The sequence below is a fragment of the Gorilla gorilla genome, chromosome 20 (assembly GCF_029281585.2).
Source record: "Gorilla gorilla gorilla isolate KB3781 chromosome 20, NHGRI_mGorGor1-v2.1_pri, whole genome shotgun sequence".
Taxonomy (NCBI): Eukaryota; Metazoa; Chordata; class Mammalia; order Primates; family Hominidae; genus Gorilla; species Gorilla gorilla.
The window spans coordinates 26,009,554-26,034,075 of record NC_073244.2 but is presented as its reverse complement, the minus strand read 5'-3'; the positions used below and the strand labels follow the sequence as shown (position 1 = coordinate 26,034,075).

The 24,522-nt window shown below is 52.3% G+C and overlaps 1 protein-coding gene across 1 annotated transcript in view; it reads left to right on the top strand.

The window, feature by feature from the left end:
* Nucleotides 1-24,208, top strand: part of PBX4 (PBX homeobox 4) — a 56,352-nt gene extending 32,144 nt beyond the window's left edge. Inside the window, exons 3-8 of the mRNA XM_031004681.3 lie at nucleotides 14,947-15,194; nucleotides 15,481-15,671; nucleotides 16,200-16,335; nucleotides 20,842-20,998; nucleotides 22,308-22,414; nucleotides 23,809-24,208. Of these exons, the coding sequence (XP_030860541.1) occupies nucleotides 14,947-15,194; nucleotides 15,481-15,671; nucleotides 16,200-16,335; nucleotides 20,842-20,998; nucleotides 22,308-22,414; nucleotides 23,809-23,901 (932 nt within the window). The 3' untranslated portion in view covers nucleotides 23,902-24,208. The remainder of the gene's footprint in view (nucleotides 1-14,946; nucleotides 15,195-15,480; nucleotides 15,672-16,199; nucleotides 16,336-20,841; nucleotides 20,999-22,307; nucleotides 22,415-23,808) is intronic.
* The last annotated feature ends 314 nt before the right edge of the window (nucleotides 24,209-24,522 follow it).

Genomic DNA, 24,522 nt, shown 5'->3' with positions numbered 1-24,522 from the left:
GGGGGTGGATCTCACAAAGTACATTCTCAAGGGTGGAAAGAATTACAAAGAACCTTCTTAAGGGTGGGGGAGATTACAAAGTACATTGATCAGTTAGGGTGGGGCAGAAACAAATTACAATGGTGGAATGTCATCAGTTAAGGCTATTTTCACTTCTTTTGTGGATCTTCAGTGGCTTCAGGCCATCTGGATGTATACGTGCAGGTCACAAGGGATATGATGGCTTAGCTTGAGCTCAGAGGCCTGACACACTTCAGTTGTGACTGGTTGTGATGTATTTTAATTAGAGATGACGGAGATTTGCCTAGTGTGATAATCCCTCAGTTGGGTGAATATCTAGTGTGTGGCAGCCACTATTTCAGAAACTGATGAGTGTTTGTTAAGGGTTATTCTTTTTAAAGTCCTGTGGATCTGAGAAACTTCCATGACTTAAGATAAGGATTTATCTAGAATGTTACTTTTTTTTTTTGAGATGGAGTCTCACACTGTCACCCAGGCTGGAGTATAGTGGCGCAATCTGGACTCACCTCAACCTCTGCCTCCCGGGTTCAAGAGATTCTCCTGCCTCAGCCCCCTAAGTAGCTGGAATTACAGGTGTGCACTACCATGCCCAGCTAATTTTATATTTTTAATAGAGATGAGGTTTCACCATGTTGGCCAGGCTGGTCTGCCTCAGAGAACAGAACAAAGCCTGTTCTAGCGCCTGTCCTAGAATGTTACTTAAATGAACTAACCTGTGGGATGTGGCCTAAAAGGTAAAGCCAGGCGGTTCTTAATACAAACAGGCTGGGCTCCAGAAGTCTCCTTGTTTAGAGTTAAGGAGTAAACCCAGTGCCCATGATGCCCAGGAAACCATAAGATAAAACAGCCCTTGGGCCAGGAGGTGGCTCGCACCTGTAACCCCAGCCCTTTGGGAGGCCAAGGGGGTGATCACAAGGTCAGGAGCTCGAGACCAGCCTGGCCAACATAGTGAAACCCTATCTCTACTAAAAATACAAAAATTAGCCAGGCATGGTGGTGCATGCCTATAGTCCCATCTACTCAGGAGGCTGAGGCAGGAGAATCGCTTGAACCCTGGAGGTGGAGATTGCCGTGAGCCGAGATTGTGCCACTGCACTCCAGTTTAGGCAACAGAGTGAGACTTCATCTCAAAAAACAAACAAACAAACAAACAAAAAACCAGCCCTTGGTCGTGTCAGACCACACCTTGAGGTCTGTTGGGGGCAGTGTGGAGGGGAGGGGAAGTTGTCCATTACATCCATGACTCTCTGGGTTACTCCAGCTGTAGGGACACCCTTCAGCCTGTGAGTGGGTCACATCTTCTTCGTCATGCCTTGCTGCCTGCTGGTCTGTCCCCCTCCCGAGTTTCTGGTCTCCTTGACTGGACCCTGCTGGTCTGAGCCGAGGAGGGACCTCCCTGTCTACCTGTGTCTGATTTGAATCAGTGGCTTTAAAATATCTCCAGGAAGACTGGGGTTTGCTGTGGGGCTTGAGGACATGCCCATTATCAGGTTAAGGAAGGTTCTTTCTATTCTTTGATTTGCCTGTGGGTTTTTTATTTTTTTGAATCAGAGTCTCGCTCTGTCACCCAGGCTGGAGTGCAGTGGCACGATCTTGGCTCACTGCAACCTCCGCCTCCTGGGTGCAAGCGGTTCTCGAGCCTCCACCTCCTGAGTAGCTGGGATTACAGGTGTGTACCACCACACCCAGCTAATTTTTCTTTCTTTCTTTTTGAGATGAAGTTTCGCTCTTGTTGCCCAGGCTGTAGTGCAATGGCATGATCTCGGCTCACCACAACCTCCGCCTCCTGGGTTCAAGCAACTCTCCTGCCTCAGCCTCCCGAGTAGCTGGGATTACAGGCATATGCCACCATGCCCAGCTAATTTTGTATTTTTAGTAGAGATGGGATTTCTCCATGTTGGTCATGCTGGTCTCCAACTCCCGACCTGAGGTGATCTTCCCGCCTCAACCTCCCAAAGTGCTGGGAGCTTTTTCTATTTTTAGTAGAGATGGGGTTTCACTATGTTGGCCAGGCTGGTCTGGAACTCCTGACCTCAGGTGATTCCCCCCAACCCCAGCCTCCTAAAGTGCTGGGATTAGGACATGCGCTACCGTGCCTGACCAGGTTTGCCCAAGGGTTTTAATTGATTTTGTTAATTTTCTGTATCTTTTTTTTGGTGGGGGAGGGAGTCTTACTTTGTCGAACTGGCTGGAGTGCAGTGGCGCAGTCACAGCTCACTGCAGCCTCAAACTCCGGGGCTCAAGCGATCTTCCTGTCTCAGCTTCTCGAGTAGCTGGGATTACAGGTGTGTGCCACCAAACCTGACTCATTTTTTAAAATTTTTTGTAGAGATGGGGTCTTGCTATGTTGCCCAGGCTGGTCTCAAGCTCCTGAGCTGAAGTGATCTTCCCACCTCAGCCTCCCAAAGTGCTGGGATTACAGGGTGAGCCACTGCACGTGGCCTTTCTGCATCTTTGTTTTGTTTTGTTTTGTTTTTTTGAGACGGAGTCTTGCTTTGTTGCCCAGGCTGGAGTGCAATGGCACGATCTCGGCCCACTGCAAGCTCCACCTCCCAGGTTCAAGCTATTCTCGTGTCTCAGCCTCCCAAGTAGCTGGGATCACAGTAAAGACGGGGTTTCGCCATGTTGGTCAGGTTGGTCTTGAACTCCTGACCTCAGGTGATCCACCTACCTCAGCCTCCCAAAGTGCTGGGATTACAGGCATGAGCCACCGCGCCTGGCCACCTCCGCTCTCTTGCTGGGAAAGAGTTCATGACGCAAGCCTGAGCTTGGTGTTCCCGGAGCCCGGGTGAAACAGGAGTGTTCCCTTTTCCCCCTTGCAGGGCGTGTGACGGATGTGGCTCACTTCTTCGGTGCCCCACAGCTCAAACCCCTAAGGGGGAGCATGCAGTCAGGCAGGTGGGGGGAGCGTGGTCTCCAACCCCACAGTAGCAGCGCAGCGTCTTAGGGTTGTGTTTATAGCTCCCAAAGCCCCAGTGGGCATGCGTTACAATGTGCTCTTTCAGCTTAGCTGAAAGAGAAGCAGGCTTCTTGTGTTAATCAGCTCAGTTAGACGCTCTGCCCTATCTCAAGAACAAAGGGCTTTCTATATTCTGGGGTTCTTGCCTTAGTGTACTGGAAAAATCGGATCACATGTGGACGTGGAGAATGAGTACGAGGTTTTACTGAGTGGTGTAGGTAGCTCTCAGCAGATGGATGGGGGGCCCAAAGGGGGTTGGATTGGGAAGGTGGTTTTGCCCTGGAGTTGGGCCGCTCAGTGACTGGGCTCTCCTGGATTTCCCTTGGTGTCTGCATTGTTCCACCATCAATGGCCCGCCAGTGTCTATTGGTGTGTTCTTCTGCTGGTGTGTTTCTCTCGACTTCCAGCTGCTTGTGTGTGTCTGCTTAAGGTCTCAGGCTTATTTGGGCACAAGATGTGGGGCGTGGCAGGCCAAAAGGCAACCTTTTGGCCACAAAAACAGAAATGCTTGTTCTCACTTAGGTCCCAGGGCACAGGGCCGAGGGTGGAGCCCTCGCCAGGGACCCCGCCCTTCTCTACCCAGCACTTCCTTGCCCCACTCCCATATCACTGGGAAGCTAGATTGGAGCTGAGAGGTGAGAGGAGTGAGCAGCAGCAGGATTTGGGGGGTGGGAGGAGGTGCCAGGAGCAAATGAGGCCAGATCCCAAAGGTAGGGAGCCTTGGGTTCTCATGGAAGAGTCCTGCTGGCCTTCTGCCTTCACTGTGTTGGGCTCCGCAGCCTCCTGCTGGGGCCACCCCACGATGTCCTTCACATCCCAGGGCACTCTCCTGGGGAATCAGGCGGTACCACTTCCTCCATAGGCCTCTCACAGCCAGTCTCGTCTCCTGCTGCTCAGAGCACCACCCAGCCACTTGGAAGCCCCCACCTATTCTCACACTGTCACCTTGCATCTTGGCAGGAACACCTTCCTTGGCCAATAACCTCGTCCAGTCCCTCAGCTCCCAAAGCCAATGGCAGCACCGCATGGCCTGGGTTCCCGCAGCCTTCCTGACACCCCTGGGCTGGCATTCTTGGGGTTGGACAGGCCTGCTTCCCACCAAACAGGTCTCCCAAAGTGAGTAGGTCGCTCCTCCTGCAGCGTGGCCTTTGTCTCCCCTTCCTTGTTTGGTGTCCTGGTGTTTTCTCCACTGGAAGTGCTGGAGCAGGCGCTCTGCCCTGTGTCATCACCTCCCTGACACAGGAACGTGGAATGCCGGCTCCTTCCAAGTGGCAGTGCCACCGCCACCCGCAAGACAGTAATGACGCAGAGGGGAAGCAGGCATCCTACAGATGCATGCGAGGAAATAGGTTTACTCTCAATTCTGGACTGTTCCACCCCAGCTTTTACGGGCCCTGAGAGTTTGGATCTGGGACTGGGGTGGTTCAGAGGCTCATCAGAGCTTCCAGCAGCAGCTCAGGCTCAGCCTTCAGGCCCCTCCAGCCTCAGGCACGGTTTTGGCCACCCCAGCATGGTGGCCATGTAAAACAGAAGCAAGATGAACTACTGGGGAAAAGAAAGGAAAAATAAAACAGACATACAAGTCAGTAAGGCCAAAAGTTGTGTTAAATTCAATAGACATCAAATTACTCTGTCAAATTGCAATACATTTCCATGTGCGGATTCTGGTGTCTGTGCTGGCCTCGCTGTAGGCAGGTGACAGGTGTGGGCTGGCCCAGAGGACAGATCACCTTTCTAGGAGTCCTACTCTAAGCAAGGTAAAATCTGGTCGGGCGTAGTGGTTCATGCCTGTAATCCTAGCACTTTGGGAGGCCAAGGCAGGAGGATCACTTGAATCCAGGAGTTCAAGACCAGCCTAGGCAACATGGCAAAACCTCATCTCTACAAAAAATATAAAAATTAGCTGGGCAGGGTGGCGCATGCCTGTACTCCCAGCTACTCAGGAGGCTGAGGCGGGAGGATCACTTGAGCCCAGGAAGTCAAGGAAGTCAAGGCTGCAGCGTGCCACTGCACTCCTGCCTGAGTGACCTCCCCAGTAGCTGGTGTTTTTTCTTTTAAGCAGTTGGGGTCTAAGTACAGAAGGTTATTTACCACCTGCCTCCCCTATCCCTGTCCTCCAATATCAGAGGCCTTGTTTAGGGAGGAAACACTCACAACAAATGAAAGTGGCTCCCGGTGAGCACCTTGCCAGAATGCCTTGTAGAACTCATTTCCTTATTACCTTTGGCTCTTTGACTACAAGATAAGCTGGAGCTGATGGAAGTTGAGCTCTCCTTCTGAAAACTGGGACAGGAAAGTTAACCTCAGCCCAGGTCCCAGTTACCACGCTGGGTCCCACCGGCAGAACTGTGGCCAGTGGCCCCGTTCTTTCTAAGGGTCACTGGTCAGGAGGCCAGTAGCATAGGAGACCCCGGTAGCAGCAGCAAGACCCTGGTTCTTATCCCCCCAGGGCAAGCAGCAGCCACTTGTCATCCTCAAAGCTCAGGCCCAGCACTCAGTAGGTGCTCAGTAAGTGACTGAAAAAGCCTCAAAAGGTTTCTAGAAAGCAGGAAGTCCCCATGTTTTCTCCTTCATGTCGATTCTCACCTGTGCAGAGTTACCGGCACTGTCAGTTCCAGATACAGTGGGTGGGCCCGAGGGCAGGCGGACATGCTTGTCTGCGCCTGCGCCTGTGTGATCAGAGCAAGCTGTGACTATAGGTACTCATTGCGACTCAGGTCGGCACACTAGGCTTGGGCTTCTCTGTCACCAAAGGACTCCTCAAAGAGAGATTTGGCCGCCTCTCACCAGGCATCAACCCTCTGTCCCAGATTCCACAGTTTAACCCGTCTCCAACGCTCATTCCAGCTGTGGATGGTGGGGGGAGATGGGGAGGAGGCTCAGCCTCCACAATCGATTGATTGGCACAGGAGGCCCTGCCTCTGCTTTTGAGGGGCCAGCTTCTTGCTGATTTGAGACAGCAGGGAGAGCATGAGGTGAGTGTTTTGCTTAGTCCCATACCCTGATGGGCTCCGGGCCGGGCCTGCGGTTCTATGAAATTCCATCCAGTCAGTTGACTGGGGCAGCTCCATTCACAACTGGGGCTTGCAGCCAGCAGAGTGACCACTGACAGCCACATGATTGGAAAGTGGCAGACCCGAGGGGTCAGTCAGGGCATCTGATTTAATCCATGGGTTAGTCTTCTCCCTATGGGGCTGGGGTCCCAGAGATGGCTCCCACTTGCTGTGGGAAGGAGGCGGGAGCACAGCCCGCTGCCAAGTGAGAGCACTGCTGAGTGGGTGAGGGGGCAGGTGAGCAGCTTGGGGAAGTCAGGGCAAAGGAGGGTTCCCTCTGAGCCTTCTGCTTTTCCCCAAGTCTTTGTTCCTGGGGAGAAAAATTAAAGCAACTTGGGGTTATGTTACTGTCTTAGTCTACTCAGGCCACCCTAACAAAATGCCACAGACTGGGTGATTTTTTTTTTTTTTTGAGACGGAGTCTCACTCTGTTGCCAGGCTGTAGTGGCTTAATCCCGGCTCACTGCAACCTCCGCCTCCCAGGTTTAAGCGATTCTTCTGCCTCAGCCTCCTGACTAGCTGAGATTACAGGCATGCGCCACCACGCCCGGCTAATTTTTGTATTTTTAGTAGAGATGGGGTTTCACCATATTGGCCAGAATGGTCTCGATCTATTGACCTTGTGATCCACCCTCCTTGGCCTCCCAAAGTGCTGGGATTACAGGTATGAGCCACCACGCCCGGCCCAGACTGGGTGGTTTACAAAATAGAAATTTATTTCTCACAGTTCTGGGGCCTAGAAAGTCCCAGACGAAGGTGCTGGCCAGGTAGTTCATTATGAGGCCTTTTCTCTTGGCTTGTAGGCGGCCGCCATCTTACTGTGAGCTCACATGACCTCTTAGGGAAAGCGAGCTCCCTGGGGTCTCTGCCCATCAGGACATTAATCCTATCAGATCAGGGCCACATCCTTATGACCTCATTTAACCTTAACTGCCTCCTAAAAGCATCACCTCCAAATAGTCACGTTGGGAGTTAGGGCTTCGACATGTGAATTTGGAGGTGACACAAACATTCGGCTCACAGCATTGCAACATTGTTTGTTAGAAAAACATAATCCCGATTTTATTTTATGTCATTGTTTGATTTACTGGAGTTTCTGCCACACACAGTAAGTTGGGAACAGAAGGAAGCCTGGCAGTTTGAGGAGGGGGGTACCTTTGTTTTAAGTCTGTTTCCCCATGTCAGTGCCTCCGACAGATGGTATCCCTGAACCGAGCTTCTGGTACCTCCAGCCTCCCTGCCTGCCAGTCAAGGGCCCTGGGGGAGCTGAGGAGCACAGCTGAGAAGCTCTGGAACGGTCACCGGAACTGAGCTTGCTGTAATTGATGGTAACGCATGTCTAATGACCATAATTAGGCCAGCATCAGTGTACGGGGAGCACAAAGGCACGGTGCTGAGGGAGCTGTTGTAGGCACCACCCAAGAGGCAGCTGGCAGGGCAGATGTCCCCAGCATGGACTGATGGTGGCGACCAAGGCACAGCGTTTCTCCTCGGTAACTTAGCTTTTTAAGTTTTGCTTTTGCTTATAACACATATATAGCAAAAATGCATTTTTTTTTTTTTTTTTTTGAGATGGAGTCTTGCTCTGTTTCCCAGGCTGGAGTGCAGTGGCATGATCTTGGCTCACTGCAACCTCTACCTCGTGGGTTCAGGCAGTTCTCCTGCCTCAGCCTCCCAAGTAGCTGAGATTACAGGCTTGTGCCATCACACCCAGCTAATTTTTTTTTTTTTTTTTTCAGTAGAGATGGGTTTTCACCATGTTGGCCAGGCTAGTCTTGAACTCCTGGCCTCAAGTGATCTGCCTGCCTCGGCCTCCCAAAGTGCTGGAATTATAGGCGTGAGCCACCTTGCCCAGTCTCAAAAGCATAATCTTTTTTTTTTTAATTATTATTTTTTTAGATGGAGTCTCCCTTTGTCGCCAGGCTGGAGTGCAGTGGCGCGATCTCAGCTCACTGCAACCTCTGCCTCACAGTTCCAAGCAATTCCCCTGCCTCAGCCTCCCAAGTAGTGGGGACTACAGGCACGCGCCACCACGCTTGGCTAATTTTTGTATTTTTAGTAGAGACGGGGTTTCACCGTGTCAGCCAGGATGGTCTCGACCTCTTGACCTCAAGATCCACCCGCCTCCCAAAGTGCTGGGATTATAGGCGTGAGCCACCAAGCCCGGCCAAAAATGTGTAATCTTAAAGAAATAAGGCTTATCACATCTGATTGCCTCAGAATGGCACCCTCAAGAGACTCACAGGTGACATCACAGGGCCCGAGGGTGACAGGTATGCCGTCTGTGCCCAAACTCATGCACATCTGCACCCTTCTGGTCGCCCACGATTACAAACACTGTGCCTCCTGTAAATACATCTTTGTAGGTGTCAGTACCCCTGTAGGATAAATTCCAGGTACAGAATGGGAATTTGGAGATTAAAGATTATGCACTTTTTCAAGGTTAACCAGTATCTCAAAACTCTTCTCCAGAAATGCTGTACAATGCATACCCCATGAAGAGTAAATGGAAAGGCACAGGTGTTCTCACTTTAATTTGAGAGTTTTTTTTTTTTTTTTTTTTTTTTTGACATGGAGTCTCGCTGTTTCCCAGGTTGGAGTGCAGTGGCACGATCTTGGCCCACTGCAGCCTCAGCCTCCGGAGTAGCTGGGATTACAGGCGTGCACCACCATGCTCAGCTAATTTTGTATTTTTAGTAGAGATGGTGTTTCACCATGTTGGCCAGGCTGGTCTTGAACTTTTGACCTTAAGTGATTCGCCCGCCTCAGCCTCTCACTGTAATTTGAGAGTTTTAATTGGAGAACAGTAAGTCCTGTGGGTTTTGGTATATTTTTTTAAAATCCTCGGGCCAAGTGTGGTGGCTCACAACTATATTCCCAAGCACTTTGGGAGGCCAAGGTGGAGGCTCACTTGAGGACAGGAGTTTGAGACCAGCCTGGGCAACATAGTGAGACCCCATCTCTACAAAATTAAAAAATTAGCCAGGTGTGGTAGCATGTGTATAGTTCCAACTACTCAGGAAGCTGAGGCAGGAGGATCGCTTGACCCCAGGAGGTTGAGGTTACAGAAAGCTATGATGATGCTACTATATTCCACCCTAGGCAACAGAGACAGACCCCAAAAATAATAAATACAATAAAAATCCTCAACACTTAGTGTGGTACCTGGCTTGTGATGGGCTCTCAGATGTTTGTTGTTGGATAAGTAAATGATTTTTAAAAAAAAAATTTTTTTTTTGGCCAGGCACGGTGGCTCACACCTGTAATCCCAGCACTTTGGGAGGCCAAGGTGCGTGGATCACGAGGTCAGGAGATCGAGACCAGCCTGGCCAACATGGTGAAAACCCGTCTCTACTAAATATACAAAAATTAGCTGGGCATGGTGGCGTGTGCCTGTAATCCCAGCTACTTGGGAGGCTGAGGCAGGAGAATTGCTTGAACCAAGGAGTCGGAGGTTGCAGTGAGCCGAGATTGTGCCACTGCACTCTAGCCTGGCGACAGAGCGAGACTTTGTCTCAAGAAAAAAAAAATTTTTTTTAGAAACAGGATCTCACCATGTTGCCCAGGCTGGTCTTGAACTCCAGAGGTCAAGCAGTCCTACCACCTCAGCCTCCCAAAGTGCTGGGATTATAGATATAAGCCACCTCGCCCAGCCCCTAAATACATAAATGAATGAATGAAAGAATGCCACATATTCTGCGGCAGCCCTGCATTTCACACCCACATGAACACACACACTCTCATTACGCTGCATGTGCCAACATTGACCATGCTCCTTTCCCTATTTCAACTGGGCCTGTAATGGAAGGTGTGGAGGTGGCTTTCCTCACCCGGCTGTCAGAGCATGCTGGGGTCCTGTGTGGAGGGACTGAGTCCTGTGTATCCTCCGCCCACACATGACGCCTGGCCGCGACCTCCATGGGTGCTCAGGAAGGAGCTGTTGAACAAGATTCAGGGGCACGTGGGACATCTGTGCTTGTCAGAGGCTGTGCAAGGCTCCGCGAGGGAACAGTTCCAAAGGCAGGTCCAGAAGGATGTTAGAGGCTGGGTTTCTTTTGAACAAAAGAGCGGCATGATGTGTTTGAAGAGGGTTGGCCTGCAGGTGTGCATGAGGGATGGGAGGGGAGAGACTTTCCTCCGCAGGTCACAAAGGGCAGGAGAGGGTTAGCACAGTAGGGACCCAGGGAGGGATAAGTGGAAACTTGATTGTTGAGGTGGAATCAATAGGATTTGAAAACAGAGGGACCACAGAGAGGACAGCCATTGTCTGTTTTGAGCCAGGAGAGATTAGGAGGAGAGGGGAGGGTCATTACGAGGAATAGGCAAACACAGGCTAATTCTGGGAGCGGCCTTTACCTGGCTGTCCAAGGGTGTCCACTTGCTGTGACTGTCACCCAGATCTGTAAGGCCCAGATTGTAGGCAAAGCACCCCATGAGCATCATTCCAAGTGGGCCGTCCTCGCTCATGGGTGCTGGCAGTGGGAGGAACTAAAACAGACAGCTGGAGCTTTTTTTTTTTTTTTTGAGATGGAGTCTCGCTCTGTCGCCCAGGCTGGAGTGAAGTGGCGCAATCTCGGCTCACTGCAAGCTCCACCTCCCGGGTTCACGCCATTCTCCTGCCTCAGCCTCCTGAGTAGCTGGGACTACAGGCACCTGCCACCACGCCCGGCTAATTTTTTTTTTTGTATTTTTATTAGAGACGGGGTTTCACCGTGTTAGCCAGGATGGTGGAGCTTCTTGAAGATAAAGTAAGATTGTTAGAAAATTGAGTCTCCAGGCTGGGCGTGGTGGCTCACGCCTGTAATCCCAGCACTTTGGGAGGCCGAGGTGGGAGGATCACCTGAAGTTAGGAGTTCGAGACCAGCCTATTCAACATGGTGAAACCCCATCTCTACTAAAAATACAAAAGTTGTAATCAATAAACGATTTAATTCTCTTGAAACAAACAAAAATTAGCCAGGCGTGGTGGCCCATGCTTGTAATCCCAGCTACTTGGGAGGCTGAGGTAGGAGAATCGCTTGAACCCAGAAGGTGGAGGCTGCAGTGAGCTGAGATCCCACCACTGCAGTCGAGCCTGGGTGACAGAGAGAGACTCTGTCTTTAAAAAAAAAAAAGGAAAAAACGGGAAAATTGGGCCACCAAACTGGAAGGCTGTCTGCCAGCTAATAAAAGGGACACTTTTCCTTCAGCCATCTCAGAAAGAGCCTCGGTGCAGCCCAAAGAGACTGAGTGAGCCGGTGAGGAGGGTCCTTGAGTGTGAGGTGGGCGGGAAACTTCAGTTCAGCCTGGCACTCAGGGAGAGGGGGTGTTTTCTGAAGCTCTGAGGCCAAGGGCCACGGGCTGCAGGGAGCTGGCACCAAGTATAGCCTGTAGTGTGCTTAAATAAGTACGTGGAGGCAGAGGAGGGCGTCTATGAAGAGACAGGGCCAAGCTTGAGTGATATGCACAAAAGCAGTTTGAGGAATATCCACTCTGATATAGTTCAGCCTCCCAAGGGGATGTATCCTGATGCCCTCATTCCTGGTGATGATTTTTCATAGACTTGGTGATAGAAATTTTAGAAACAGGCCAGGTGCGGGGGCTCACGCTTGTAATCCCAGCACTTTGGGAGGCTGAGGCAGGTGGATCGCTTGAGCTCAGGAGTTCGAGACTAGCCTGGGCAACATGGTGAAACCCATATCTGCTAAAAATACAAAAATTATCTGGGTGTGAGGCTGGGTGTGGTGACTCACGCCTGTAATCCCAGCACATTGGGAGGCCAAGGCGGGTGGATCACTTGAGGTCAGGAGTTCGAGATTAGCCTGGCCAACATGGTGAAACCCTGTTTCTACTAAAAATACAAAAATTAGCCAGGCATGGTGGCGAGCGCCTGTAATCCGAGCTACTCAAGAGACTGAGGCAGAAGAATTGCTTGAACCCAGGAGGTGGAGGTTGCAGTGAGCCAAGATTGTGCCATTGCACTCCAGCCTGGGACACAGAGCAAGACTCCATCTCAGAAAAAAAAACAAAAAAAGAAAATAGAGTTGCTGGCGGCTTTATTTTATGGTTCTATCATAATTTACTTAACCAATCTCATGTATTAGCTATTTTGGCTGTTTCTATTATAGTTTATGTTCTTATTATCAAATTAGACAAATTTATGTCTAATTTGCATGACTAATTTGTGCCATGGACATTCACTGCCTGGGTACTGGAGACTTGTGGTTAAGTCTCTGCATGTCTGCAACTTTGTGCCGCCATCTATTCTACCTTGAAAGTTTAACAGGGTGTGTGGATTCTTCTTGCAATCTTCCCACTTTTATCATGTTGCTTTTTCCAATTTTAATTGAGTAAGAAACAGTTTTGGAGAAGGTGGGACACTATCCTATATATATATATGTGTGTGTGTGTGTGTGTGTGTGTGTGTGTATATGTGTATATATATATATTTTTTTTCTTTTTTTCTTTTTTTTGGATATGGAGTTTCGCTCTTGTTGCCCAGGCTGGAGTACAGTGGTGTGATCTCGGCTCACCACAACCTCCACCTCCCGGGTTCAAGCGATTCTCCTGCCTCAGCCTCCCGAGTAGCTAGGATTACAGGCATGTGCCATCATGCCCAGCTAATTTTGTATTTTTAGTAGAGATGGGGCTTCTCCATGTTAGTCAGGCTGGTCTCGAACCCCTGACCTCAGGTGATCCACCCACCTTGGCCTCCCAAAGTGCTGGGATTACAGGCGTGAGCCACTGCGCCTGGCCGACACTATCCTATATTAAGCACCAGGTTTGTGGTCAGTCCTTGGATCTGGTTGCTAATTTTTTTTGTCTCTTGTTCAAAATCCTGGTTTATAAAATTTGTTGCATGTGTGCTTAATAAACTAGCACTAAGTGTTGAAGTGGAAATCTCTTTTTTTTTTTTTTTTTTGAGACAGAGTCTCGCCCTTGTCACCCAGCCTGGAGTGCAATGGCGTGATCTCGGCTCACTGCAACCTCCGTCTCCCGGGTTCAAGCGATTCTCCTGCCTCAGCCTCCCAAGTAGCTGGGATTACAGACACCCGACACCATGCCCGGCTAATTAGTAGAGATGGCGTTTCTCCACGTTGGCTGGGCTGGTCTTGAACTCCCGACCTCAGGTGATCTGCCCACCTTGGCCTCCCAAAGTGCTGGGATTACAGGCGTGAGCCACTGCGCCCAGCCTGAAGTGGAAATCTCTAAGGAAAATTCTTACAAGGATATCGCTTGAGTTCCTTCAGTTTTGACTAGTGAGTTTTTGACAGAAAAGGTTCATCTGTTATGTAGGGAATAAGAAAGGGACACTTGTAAATGACTATATGATATAATCAAACGGAATTGTCATCTGAGCACTAATTCGGTAAGTAGCTGACCGTATTAAGATAGCCTGATTCTGGCCCGGTACGGTGGGTCATGCCTGTAATCCCAGCACTTTAGGAGGCCAAGGTAGGCGGATCATGAGGTCAGGAGTTCGAGATCAGCCTGGCCAACATAGTGAAACCTTGTCTCTACTAAAAATACAAAAATTAGCCAGGCATGGAGGCACGCATGTGTAGTCCCAGCTACTCGGGAGGCTGAGGCAGGAGAATCACTTGAACCTGGGAGGCAGAGGTTGCAGTGAGTGGAGACCATGCCATTGCACCCCAGCCTAGGTGACAGAATGAGATTCCATCTCAAAAAAAAAAAGCCTGATTCTAAGAGAACACTTTTTTTTTTTTTTTTTTTTTTGAGACGGGGTCTCTCTATCCCCCCGGCTGGAGTGCAGTGGCGAGATCTCAGCTCACTGCATCCTCTGCCTCCCAGGTTCAAGTGATTCTCCTGCATCAGCCTCCCTAGTAGCTGGGATTACAGGCAGGCGCCACCACGCTTGGCTAATTTTTGTATTTTTAGTAGAGACGGGGTTTCACCATGTTGGCCAGGCTGATCTCGAACTCCTGACCTCAAGTGATCCGCCCGCCTCAGCCTCCTAAAGTGCTAGGATTACAGGCGTGAGCCACTGTGCCCGGCCGTGAAGCCACCTTTTCACCCAACCCCACCTGCACAAGCTGCAGCTCCAGGCTTTTTACTTGGGAGAATGCGGTGCCATTGGCTGTGCTGCCCACGGCAGAATCTGGGAATGACCCTGGAGTCTTCCCTTCTCTGACACCCATGTCCCAGGACACGAATCCTGGGGGTTCTCTGACTGCCCTGTAGCTGACCTGCAGACCCCACAGCTGTGTATACCTTGATGGTGGCTGCCCTTTGACTGCTTCCCCTGCAGTCCAGCCCTGCCCCTATCCAGGTCCCCTCTCTGCAGAGCTGGGACGGCATTTCCAAATTGTAGGGCCCATTATCTTGTTTCTCTGCTTAAAATCTTTCAGTGAGTTATTTCATCTTTTCTGGCACTTTCTTTATCAGGCTTTTCCTATCCAGTTTTATAACAGCACCCCCACCCCAACACACACACACCCCACCCACCAGCCACAACAGGCCTACAGCTGCACAGTCCTGGGCCCAGGCCAGCCACGCTGCCAATGCCAGCCTGCCACTTGCCTTTATCAGTATGCAGCATCTTGGGTGCCCCCTCTTCCCCAGCACTTCTTGAGACTCGGTTCAGGGGTTCAGGTGACCCCAGCAACAGGCGCCTGCCTGGCCCTGCTGCGTGCACACAGCTCTGACCAAGGTTTGCCCTCATGGGCTATGCCAAACTGCGACCTGTGTCTCCCCGTTCCTCCCCAGACTGCACTCTAAGGATGGCACTTGGACCCATGTCTTAGCGGGGTGCTCAGTGTCCATCATCCAATTTGGTGATAAAGTGGAGTATTCCTTTCCCCCGAAGGGTTCTATGCAAAAGTCTTCAGACATAACACCAGTGCTCACATTTTCTCATGGTTTGTTTTCTCTCCAGAAAATGAATTGTGACTTGTCCCGGTCTCTCTTATCTAGTGGTAAGCATCCGTGGCATTCAGGACGAAGATCCCCCTGACGCCCAGCTCCTGAGGCTGGATAACATGCTGCTGGCCGAGGGCGTGTGCAGGCCCGAGAAGAGAGGAAGAGGAGGAGCAGTGGCCCGGGCCGGCACAGCAACACCAGGTGGCTGTCCAAATGACAATAGCATTGAGCACTCTGACTACAGGGCCAAGCTGTCCCAGATCCGACAGATTTACCACTCTGAGCTAGAGAAATATGAACAGGTGATCTTTCTGCATGGAAGAGTTTCTGTCATGTGAATGCGCATTTGTCAAAGCAAAACATGGAACGCTAACCACCTTTCTTTCGTGGCGCAGAACAGGGAGTCCATGCAGTTGGTCGCTGCAGAGGTGGTCCATTGTTACTGAAAGCCCTTTCCATTTACTTAACAGTCACCCGCCGGTGTGTGAACTACAGGGGGTGGCAGGCGGCCGCTCCGCTGTGGAACCTGCTGCCCTGTGCCACCCTGCTGCCTAGTCACAGTCCGGCGTGTCTGTGCTCCCACCCCAGGCCTGTCGTGAGTTCACCACGCACGTCACCAACCTCCTCCAGGAGCAGAGCAGGATGAGGCCCGTCTCCCCTAAGGAGATTGAGCGCGTGGTCGGCGCCATTCACGGCAAGTTCAGCGCCATCCAGATGCAGTTGAAGCAGAGCACTTGTGAGGCGGTGATAACCCTGCGTTCGCGGCTGCTCGATGCCAGGTCAGGGCCTGTACGTACCCAAAACCTCAAGGGCGGGCTCTGAGGGACTGGAGGGAAGTAGTGCTGGCTTGGGTTGAAGACAGCCCTGGAGGCTGTGTCTGCAGTCACGGTTGGAGGCCTCACAGCCTCTTGGGAAGAAGGCCTGAAGTATTGCTGTTTTCATTTTTATTTTATTTTGTTTTTATTTATTTATTTATTTATTTGAGACGGAGTCTCACTCTGGTGCCCAGGCTGGAGTGCAGTGGTGCGATCTCCACTCACCGCAACCTCCACCTCCCAGGTTCAAGCGATTCTCCTGCTTCAGCCTCCCGAGTAGCTGGGATTACAGGCGCCCACCACCATGCCCAGCTAATTTTTGTGTTTTTAGTAGAAACGGGGTTTCCCTATGTTGACCACGCTGGTCTCGAACTCCTGACCTCAAGTGATTGCTGTTTTCGGAACTACTGGAAAATCATACTCAGAACTAGAGGTGGGGGTGGTACTGGAGTCCCAGCATATTAATGCCTATGAAGGCGGCTGTTTTTGCAGGCGCAAGCGGCGGAATTTCAGCAAGCAGGCGACGGAAGTGCTGAATGAGTATTTTTACTCCCATCTGAACAACCCTTACCCCAGCGAAGAAGCCAAAGAAGAGCTGGCCAGGAAGGGCGGCATCACCGTCTCCCAGGTGACGTTCTCTCCTGCCACGTCTCGCCACGCCTGGGAGGAGTGGATGACTAGGTCCCATGAGGACACCCAGGGAAGTTTGTTAAATGTGTGCAGAGGCCAGGCATGGCTGCTGGAATCCCAGCACTTTGGGAGGATGAGGTAGGAGGGTCGCTTGAGGCCAGGAGTTCGAGACCAGCCTGGGCAACATAGTGAGACACTGTCTCTACAAAAAATTTAAAAAATTAGCCGGGCTTGGTGGTGTGCACCTGTGGTCTCAGCTCCTTGGGATGCTGAGGTGGAAGGATCACTTGAGCCCAGGAGGGTGAGGCTGCAGTGAGCTATGATGGCGCCACTGCATTCCAGCCTGGGTGACAGAGTGAGATCCTATCTCTGAAAAACAAAAAAAGTGTGGAACAGGAGCCAAGTCTCCAGGCTCTGAGTCAGCCAGGCCAGCTCAGATCCAGGCTCTGCATTACAAATGTGGGACTCCAGCGCTCTCCCCGTTCATCTGTGAGGCAGGGGTGCAAGTGTACCCACAGAGAGACCTGAGGACTTCCTGAGGGATGCAGATGGAATGCGAGGTCCCAGAGGTGATGCTGTGGAGTGTGAGCTCCCTGAGGGACACAGACGGAGTGTGAGCTCCCTGAGGGTTACAGACAGAGTGTGAACTCCCTGAGGGATACAGACGGAGTATGAGCTCCCTGAGGGATACAGACAGAGTGTGAGCTCCCTGAGGGATACAGACAGAGTGTCAGCTCCCTGCGGGTTACAGACAGAGTATGAGCTCCCTGAGGGATACAGATGGAGTGTGAGCTCCCTGAGGCATACAGATGGAGTGTGAGCTCCTTGAGGGATACAGATGGAGTGTGAGTTCCCTGAGGTGACTGAGGTGGAGTGTGGGCTCCCTGAGGGATACAGACAGAGTGTGAGCTCCCTGAGGGATACAGATGGAGTGTGAGCTCCCTGAGGGATACAGATGGAGTGTGAGCTCCCTGAGGGATACAGATGGAGTGTGAGTTCCCTGAGGGTTGCAGATGGATTGTGAGCTCCCTGAGGGATACAGATGGAGTGTGAGCTCCCTGAGGGATACTGATAGAGTGTGAGCTCCCTGAGGGATACTGATAGAGTGTGAGCTCCCTGAGGGATACAGATGGAGTGTGAGCTCCCTGAGGGTTACAGATGGAGTGTGAACTCCCTGAGGGATACAGATGGAGTGTGAGCTCCCTGAGGGTTACAGATAGAGTGTGAGCTCCCTGAGGGATACTGATGGAATGTGAGCTCCCTGAGGGATACAGATGGAGTGTGAGTTCCCTGAGGTGATTGAGGTGGAGTGTGAGCTCCCTGAGGGATAGAGATGGAGTGTGAGCTCCCTGAGAGATACGGATGGAGTGTGAGCTGCCTGAGGGATACTGATAGAGTGTGAGCTCCCTGAGGGATACAGATGGAGTGTGAGCTCCCTGAGGGTTACAGATGGAGTGTGAACTCCCTGAGGGATACAGATGGAGTGTGAGCTCCCTGAGGGTTACAGATAGAGTGTGAGCTCCCTGAGGGATACTGATGGAATGTGAGCTCCCTGAGGGATACAGATGGAGTGTGAGTTCCCTGAGGTGATTGAGGTGGAGTGTGAGCTCCCTGAGGGATAGAGATGGAGTGTGAGCTCCCTGAGAGATACGGATGGAGTGTGAGCTGCCTGAGGGATACAGGTGGGGTGTGAGCTCCCTGAGGGATACAGATGGAGTGTGAGCTCCCTGAGGTGATTGAGATGGAGTGTGAGTTCCCTGGGGGATGCTGTGGAGTGTGAGCCCCCTGAGGTGACGTGGTAGGGAGTGTGAGCTCCCTGACTCTATAGCCTGGTAGGCAGCCACCAGTGTCCTCTGTGGAACTGGGGGTGAAGGAGGGAGACACTAAGACCAAGAGGCTAAGAAATATTTCTGAAGGTTTTAACATGGAAACAGTAAGTCCAGGCAGCCTACGGCAGAGAGCCAGGTCCGGGCCATACCCCCGTGGCAGCATGAGTGTGTGGAACAGGGCCTGGGTGCCACCCTCCCACCCGGGCAGGCACAGCCCCACAGCCTCTATGGCAGCAGGAATGGCAGGTGCTGACCCACAGCATGGCTTGCTGCATGTCACCACAGCCCTCCCTACTTTGCAGTTGGAAGGGCTGAGTTTCTAGTCCTTCACCACCATGCTCTGTCCCAACCCAGGCTAAGTCCAGTCAAGTCTCTGTGACAGAGAGCAATTGGAACCCCTCGGGGTCACGCAGGCAGCAAAACATCCTGAGGTCATAGTCACATATCACTTTGCTCATCGGGATCTGCTGTGGTTTCAGAAACAAGGCCAGAGCTGGAGCAAGGGGCCGTGCCTCTGGGTCTTCAAGGCCCCTGGAGAAGCGTGAGACATTTGGCCCCCAAGGAACAATTGTCTGGAGGACAACCAGGGCTGCTTCAACCAGGATGGAGCCTCTGGGGCCTCCCATGTGGATCAAGAGAAGGCTGCTCACACCCCAGGGGTAGGCAGACACTATTTTTGGAACAGAGAGCACACAGACAGGGATCCTTCTTTTTATACTTAACATTGCAAGGATAATGTAAGTACACCAAATGTTGGCCAGGCATGGTGGCTCATGCCTGAAATCCCAGCACTTTGGAGGCCAAGGCAGATGAATCACCTGAGGTCAGGAGTTCGAGACCAGCCTGGCCAACATGGTGAAACCCCGTGGCTACTGGAAATACAAAAATTAGCCAGGCTTGGTGGCACGTGCCTGCAATCCCGCTACTGGGGAGGCTGAGGCAGGAGAATCATTTGAACCAGGGAGGCGGAGGTTGCAGTGAGTTGAGGTCGCACCACTGCACTCCACACTCCAGCCTGGGTGACAGAGTGAGACTCCGTCTCCGAAAAAAAAAAAAAGTACAAAAATTAGCCAGGCTTGGTAGCACATGCCTGTAGTCCCAGCTACTGGTGAGGCTGAGGCAAGAGAATCAGTTGAATCTGGGAGGCAGAGGTTGCAGTGAGCTGAGATCGCACCGCTGCACTCCAGCCTGGGTGACAAGAGTGAGAAAAAAATGTTTGAAGTAGCAAAGGTCATCCACAATCCTCTTCCGTCCCTCAGCTGTTTCATTTCTGTGTGTTATTACACTATGCGTTTATTTTACTTGCTTTGGGATACTGAAATGTGGCCCTGGATGGACGTCTCCATGCCTGTAGGAAGGCGCTGGCTCTGGGGTGCTCACCCATGTGAATCTGCCCAGGGGACATTTTGTTGTCACGACTAGAGAAGGGAAGTGCTCCTGGCACCCAGTGGGTGGAGGCCAAGGATGCCGCTCAGCACCCTGCAGTGCACAGGACAGCCCCCACAGAGCAGATGGAGCCCAAGCATCAGCAGTGCCACCAAAGGTGACAAGCCCCTCCCTGGGGGACTCCAGTGCCAGTTTGCAGTCAGAGCTGGGCTGATTCCACCTTGGCCATGGACTAGCTCCTTTTTCTCCCGCCTCTGCTTTCTTACAGCAGGGACGATAACAGCTGCTTCCCAGGTCCTCATGAGGATGAGGCAGAATGATATATGAGGCTGGGCCTGGAATCCCAGCATTTTGGGAGGCCAGGGCGGGAGGAACTCTCAAGCCCAGGGGTTTGAGACCAGCCTGGGCAAGAGAGCGAGACCCTATCTCTAAAAAAAAAGAAAAAAAAATTTTTTTTTTTTTGAGACAGGGTCTCACTCTGTTGCCCAGGCTAAATTGCAGTGCGATCTTGGCTCACTGCAACCTCTGCCTCCCAGGTTCAAGTGATTCTCCTGCCTCAGCCTCCCGAGTAGCTGGGATTACAGGCATGCGCCACCGTGTCCAGCTAATATTTGTATTATTAGTAGAGATGGGGTTTCCCCATGTTGTCCAGGCTGGTCTCGAACTCCTGACCTCAGATGATCCCCCCACCTCAGCCTCCCAAAGTGCTGAGATTACAGGCGTGAGCCACCACGCCCGGCCAAAAAAACCTTTTTTTAATTAAAATTAAGAAAAATATATGAATATATGAGGAGTGCTTATCCTTGCACCTGGTACATTCCACCTACCCCTTCAGAGTTCACCTTGTTTTCATTTGATAAGTTTGGGAATCGATCGCAGTTACTGGGTCCCCAGGTCTCCCTGGCTCTCACTTTTCCTGAAGAGAACACGGAACGTAACCTGCCGCCTGCTGCAATGGCAGCCAGAGGCGCTGTCCCTCCCGGCCCATCTCAGACAGTCTTGTTTTCCTTCCAGCCCCTTCCCAGGTCCAGGTTCCAGCAACACCCAGTTTTAGGCAGCAGAGTTCTAAGACATGCCGGCTCCAGGGTGTCCTCAACCCATGTGGACATCTCCCTGGGTCCGTGGTTCAGAGGGCGACACCTTCTCAGTCCCAGACTCTTCACAGCCCCAGGGTGCAGTGTTGTCTTCTAAGGCAGTGGGAGCAACGGGCACCCCAGGGAACCCACAGACTGCGTCGTGTCTCAGAAGTCGCTGGGTCAGCTCCTCCAGTGACTCCTGTGTGTCCGCAGGTCTCTAACTGGTTTGGCAACAAAAGAATCCGGTATAAAAAGAACATGGGGAAGTTTCAAGAAGAGGCTACCATTTACACGGGTAAAACGGCTGTGGATACCACGGAAGTTGGGGTCCCAGGGAACCACGCCAGCTGCCTGTCAACACCTAGCTCCAGTGAGTGAGGCTGGCCCAGAGACAGTCATCTGTACCCATGTGGACGGCCACTGAGCTGCATCTGGGGAGGCCACAGTGGGACCACATCGCCCTTCCCCCAGTGGTCAACTCTGTGTAATTCTTTCCTCTGTTTCAACTGTGAGAGTTCTGTTCCTCTTGGCCATGATCCCAACCAACAGATACCTGTGCTTTGGGGACAGAATGGCAATACTAATAAGAAAAGACATGAAGGGTCTGGGTGCGGTGGCTCACACCTGTAATCCCAGCATTTTGGGAGGCCAAGATGAGTGGATCACCTGAGGTCAGGAGTTTGAGACCAGCCTGGCCAACATGGTGAAACCCTGTCTCTACTGAAAATACAAAAAAAATTAGCTAGGCATGGGCTGGGTGCAGTGCCTCACACCTGTAATCCCAGGCCGAGGCAGGCGGATCACAAGGTCAGGAGATAGAGACCATCCTGGCTAACACAGTGAAACCCCATCTCCACTAAAAATACAATTCACAATAGCAAAGACTTGGAACCAACCCAAATGTCCAACAATGATAGACTGGATTAAGAAAATGTGGCACATATACACCATGGAATACTATGCAGCCATAAAAAATGATGAGTTCATGTCCTTTGTAGGGACATGGATGAAATTGGAAATCATCATTCTCAGTAAACTATCGCAAGAACAAAAAACCAAACACCGCATATTCTCACTCATAGGTGGGAATTGAACAATGAGATCACATGGACACAGGAAGGGGAACATCACACTCTGGGGCCTGTTATGGGGTGGGGGGAGGGGGGAGGGGGGAGGGATAGCATTAGGAGATATACCTAATGCTAGATGACGAGTTAGTGGGTGCAGCGCACCAGCATGGCACATGTATACATATGTAACTAACCTGCACATTGTGCACATGTACCCTAAAACTTAAAGTATAATAATAATTTTAAAAAAAATTATCTGGGCGTGGTGGTGGGCGCCTGTAGTCCCAGCTACTTGGGAGGCTGAGGCAGGAGAATGGCATGAACCTGGGAGGCGGAGCTTGCAGTGAGCCAAGATCGCGCCACTGCACTCAAGCCTGGGTGACACAGCGAGACTGTCTTAAAAAGAAAAAAAAAGACAAGCCATGAAAGGACATTAGTAGTGTGGTGGGGAGGGCCCCTGGCCTGCCTGGGTGGGGGCTGAGGAGCAGAGGCCGCATGCTGAGGAGGAGCAGCAGCCACATTCAAGGCCTCCTGCCGGCTGAGGGGCTGGGCAGGTTCCACCTGAGGAGGCGCCACGACTCTGCCCACCCTGGCTCCCATCTCTTCCAGGCTCCTCTGGACCCTTCCCGCTGCCCAGCGCTGGGGACGCCTTCCTCACCCTGCGGACTCTGGCCTCTCTCCAGCCTCCTCCTGGGGGAGGCTGCCTGCAGTCCCAGGTGAGTCTCAGGCACTGTCCCACAGCGCCCAGGTGGGTGGCAGGTTCTCAGAAAGGGTCGTCTTGTCAGCCACCCCTCGGCCTTGGGGCAGCTTCCCCAGAGGTCCCAGCAGCCACACAGGCCATGCTGCGCGGCCACCTCTGGGGCACAGCTCTGCAGGGCCCCACTCTGTAATGACTGTGCCCTCCCCCACCTCCACCTGTCACCACGGCAGCCGCTGGGAACAGTCAGTGGGGATGAACCCGAAGATGAGGGCTTTGGCTGTGGAGGGGAAGGGCACCTCCTAGAGGACTGTGGGAGGACATGGTGTCCTTCCCTCAAGAGGGAGGGGCAGGCAGCCAGCAGAGGAGGCCAGAGTAGAGATGGGGCCTTCCCTCGGGCCCAGACCTGGCACCCTCAGTGCCGCAGCTTGGCTGGGAAGGCAGCAAGTGGGGACCGTCTTGAAGACACTGAGGAGGCCCAGGTGTCATGTGCCCAGCACAGGCGCGAGGCTGTGTGGCGTGTGCCAGGGCCCTGCAGAGCCGGGTGCCCCTCCCAACTCACCACTCTCTCCTAGGGGTTCAGAGAACGGATGCCTCCTGTGCTGTCTGTGGGGTCCCACCTGGTCCTGGGAAGCACACGTCCCACGCTGTCCTGCTGTGGCAGCTGCCCCCCATCACCATGCAGCCCCCAGCCAGGGACACACGTGAGGGGCCTCACCTTGCCCTTTGCACCCCTGGGACCTGACTACGCGCCAGCAGCTGTGTGTCCACCCCAATGCAGAGCAGAGTGCCCCCAGGTGGTGCACCCATCTGAGCTGCTCCCACACTCAAGGGCAGAGCAGTCCCAGCCACTTCCTTAACCTGTACCATGCCCACCATAGTGGGGGTGGGTCCTGTGGACAAACGTCTTAGCGCCGTTGGACGTGATGCCATCTCTGCACTGCAGACAGAGCCCCCACCCCTTATGACAAGTGGTTGCCTCCCACCCTCCTTGCTGCCCAGCCAGGCCAGTGTTGGGCCAGGTTTCAGAGCCCCTTTTTCCCACCGAGTCTCACCATGACGCTCCGGGCGTCATCATGGGCTCCAGGCCTGACCTTGCCTCCCTGCCCCTCGCCGGGCAGGAGCCCTTGTTGTACCCGATGCCAGTCAGTCCTTTGCCTAAGCCCCAGGGAAGCCACTAGAGGCCAGTTTTCCTGCCGGGGAAGCTCGTCTATGTCCCATGTCAGGTGGCAAGGCCAGCTGTGACCCAGGACTGACCCCTCCATCCCTTCCCTCCTCCACTGAGCTGGAGGTCATCTGTGGATCTTTCCAAGCCTTCCCAGGGATCCCTGGAGGCTCCGCCTGCAGCACGTGGGCTGGGTAGTCACCAGTCTCACGGCCACCCCCTCTGATGCTCAGTCTCTGTCGTTTCAGGCCCAGGGTAGCTGGCAGGGGGCCACCCCCCCACCTGCAACTGCCTCACCTGCTGGAGACCCTGGCAGCATCAACTCCAGTACATCTAATTAAGTTTGGGGGATAAGCAGGAAAGAGCGCTGCGTGAGCTGCCATGTATCGCCAGCCGTTGCTTTGTTACTGAACGTGCCGCCGACGACCTCAGAAAACCCAGATGGGTGGTGGTGCCCATGAGCCCCTGCTCCTCAGCCAGGCCCGTGGCGCCGGCTCATGTGTCTGCTGGGACTCGAGATGTCCTGAAACGCCACTCATTCTCCCACTTCAGTTCGTTTTTTTGATAGTAATTTTTTGGTAACGCTATGAATTGTCTGTTCTAGGACTGGGCACAGATTTTCCCATTAAAATTTTTGACTTATTTTAATTCCGATGTCTGTTTGCCAGATTTGTTTTGGGTGGTAGTTGACACCGGTCACAGCTGCAGTGTCATGTGTGCTGTGATTCTGCCACTCATCTGCGCCGCTCAGGCACAGACTCCCAACACACTCTTCTGTGGGATCGTATCATTCTGTTCTGATTTTAAAATGTCCTGGCTGGGAGCAGTGGCTCATGCCTATAATCCCAGCACTTTGAGAGGTCGAGGTAGGAGAATTGCTTGAGCCTAGGAGTTTGAGACCAGTCTGGGCAACATAGTGAGACCTCGTCTCTACAAAAAAATTCTGCTTTCAGATTTTTTTG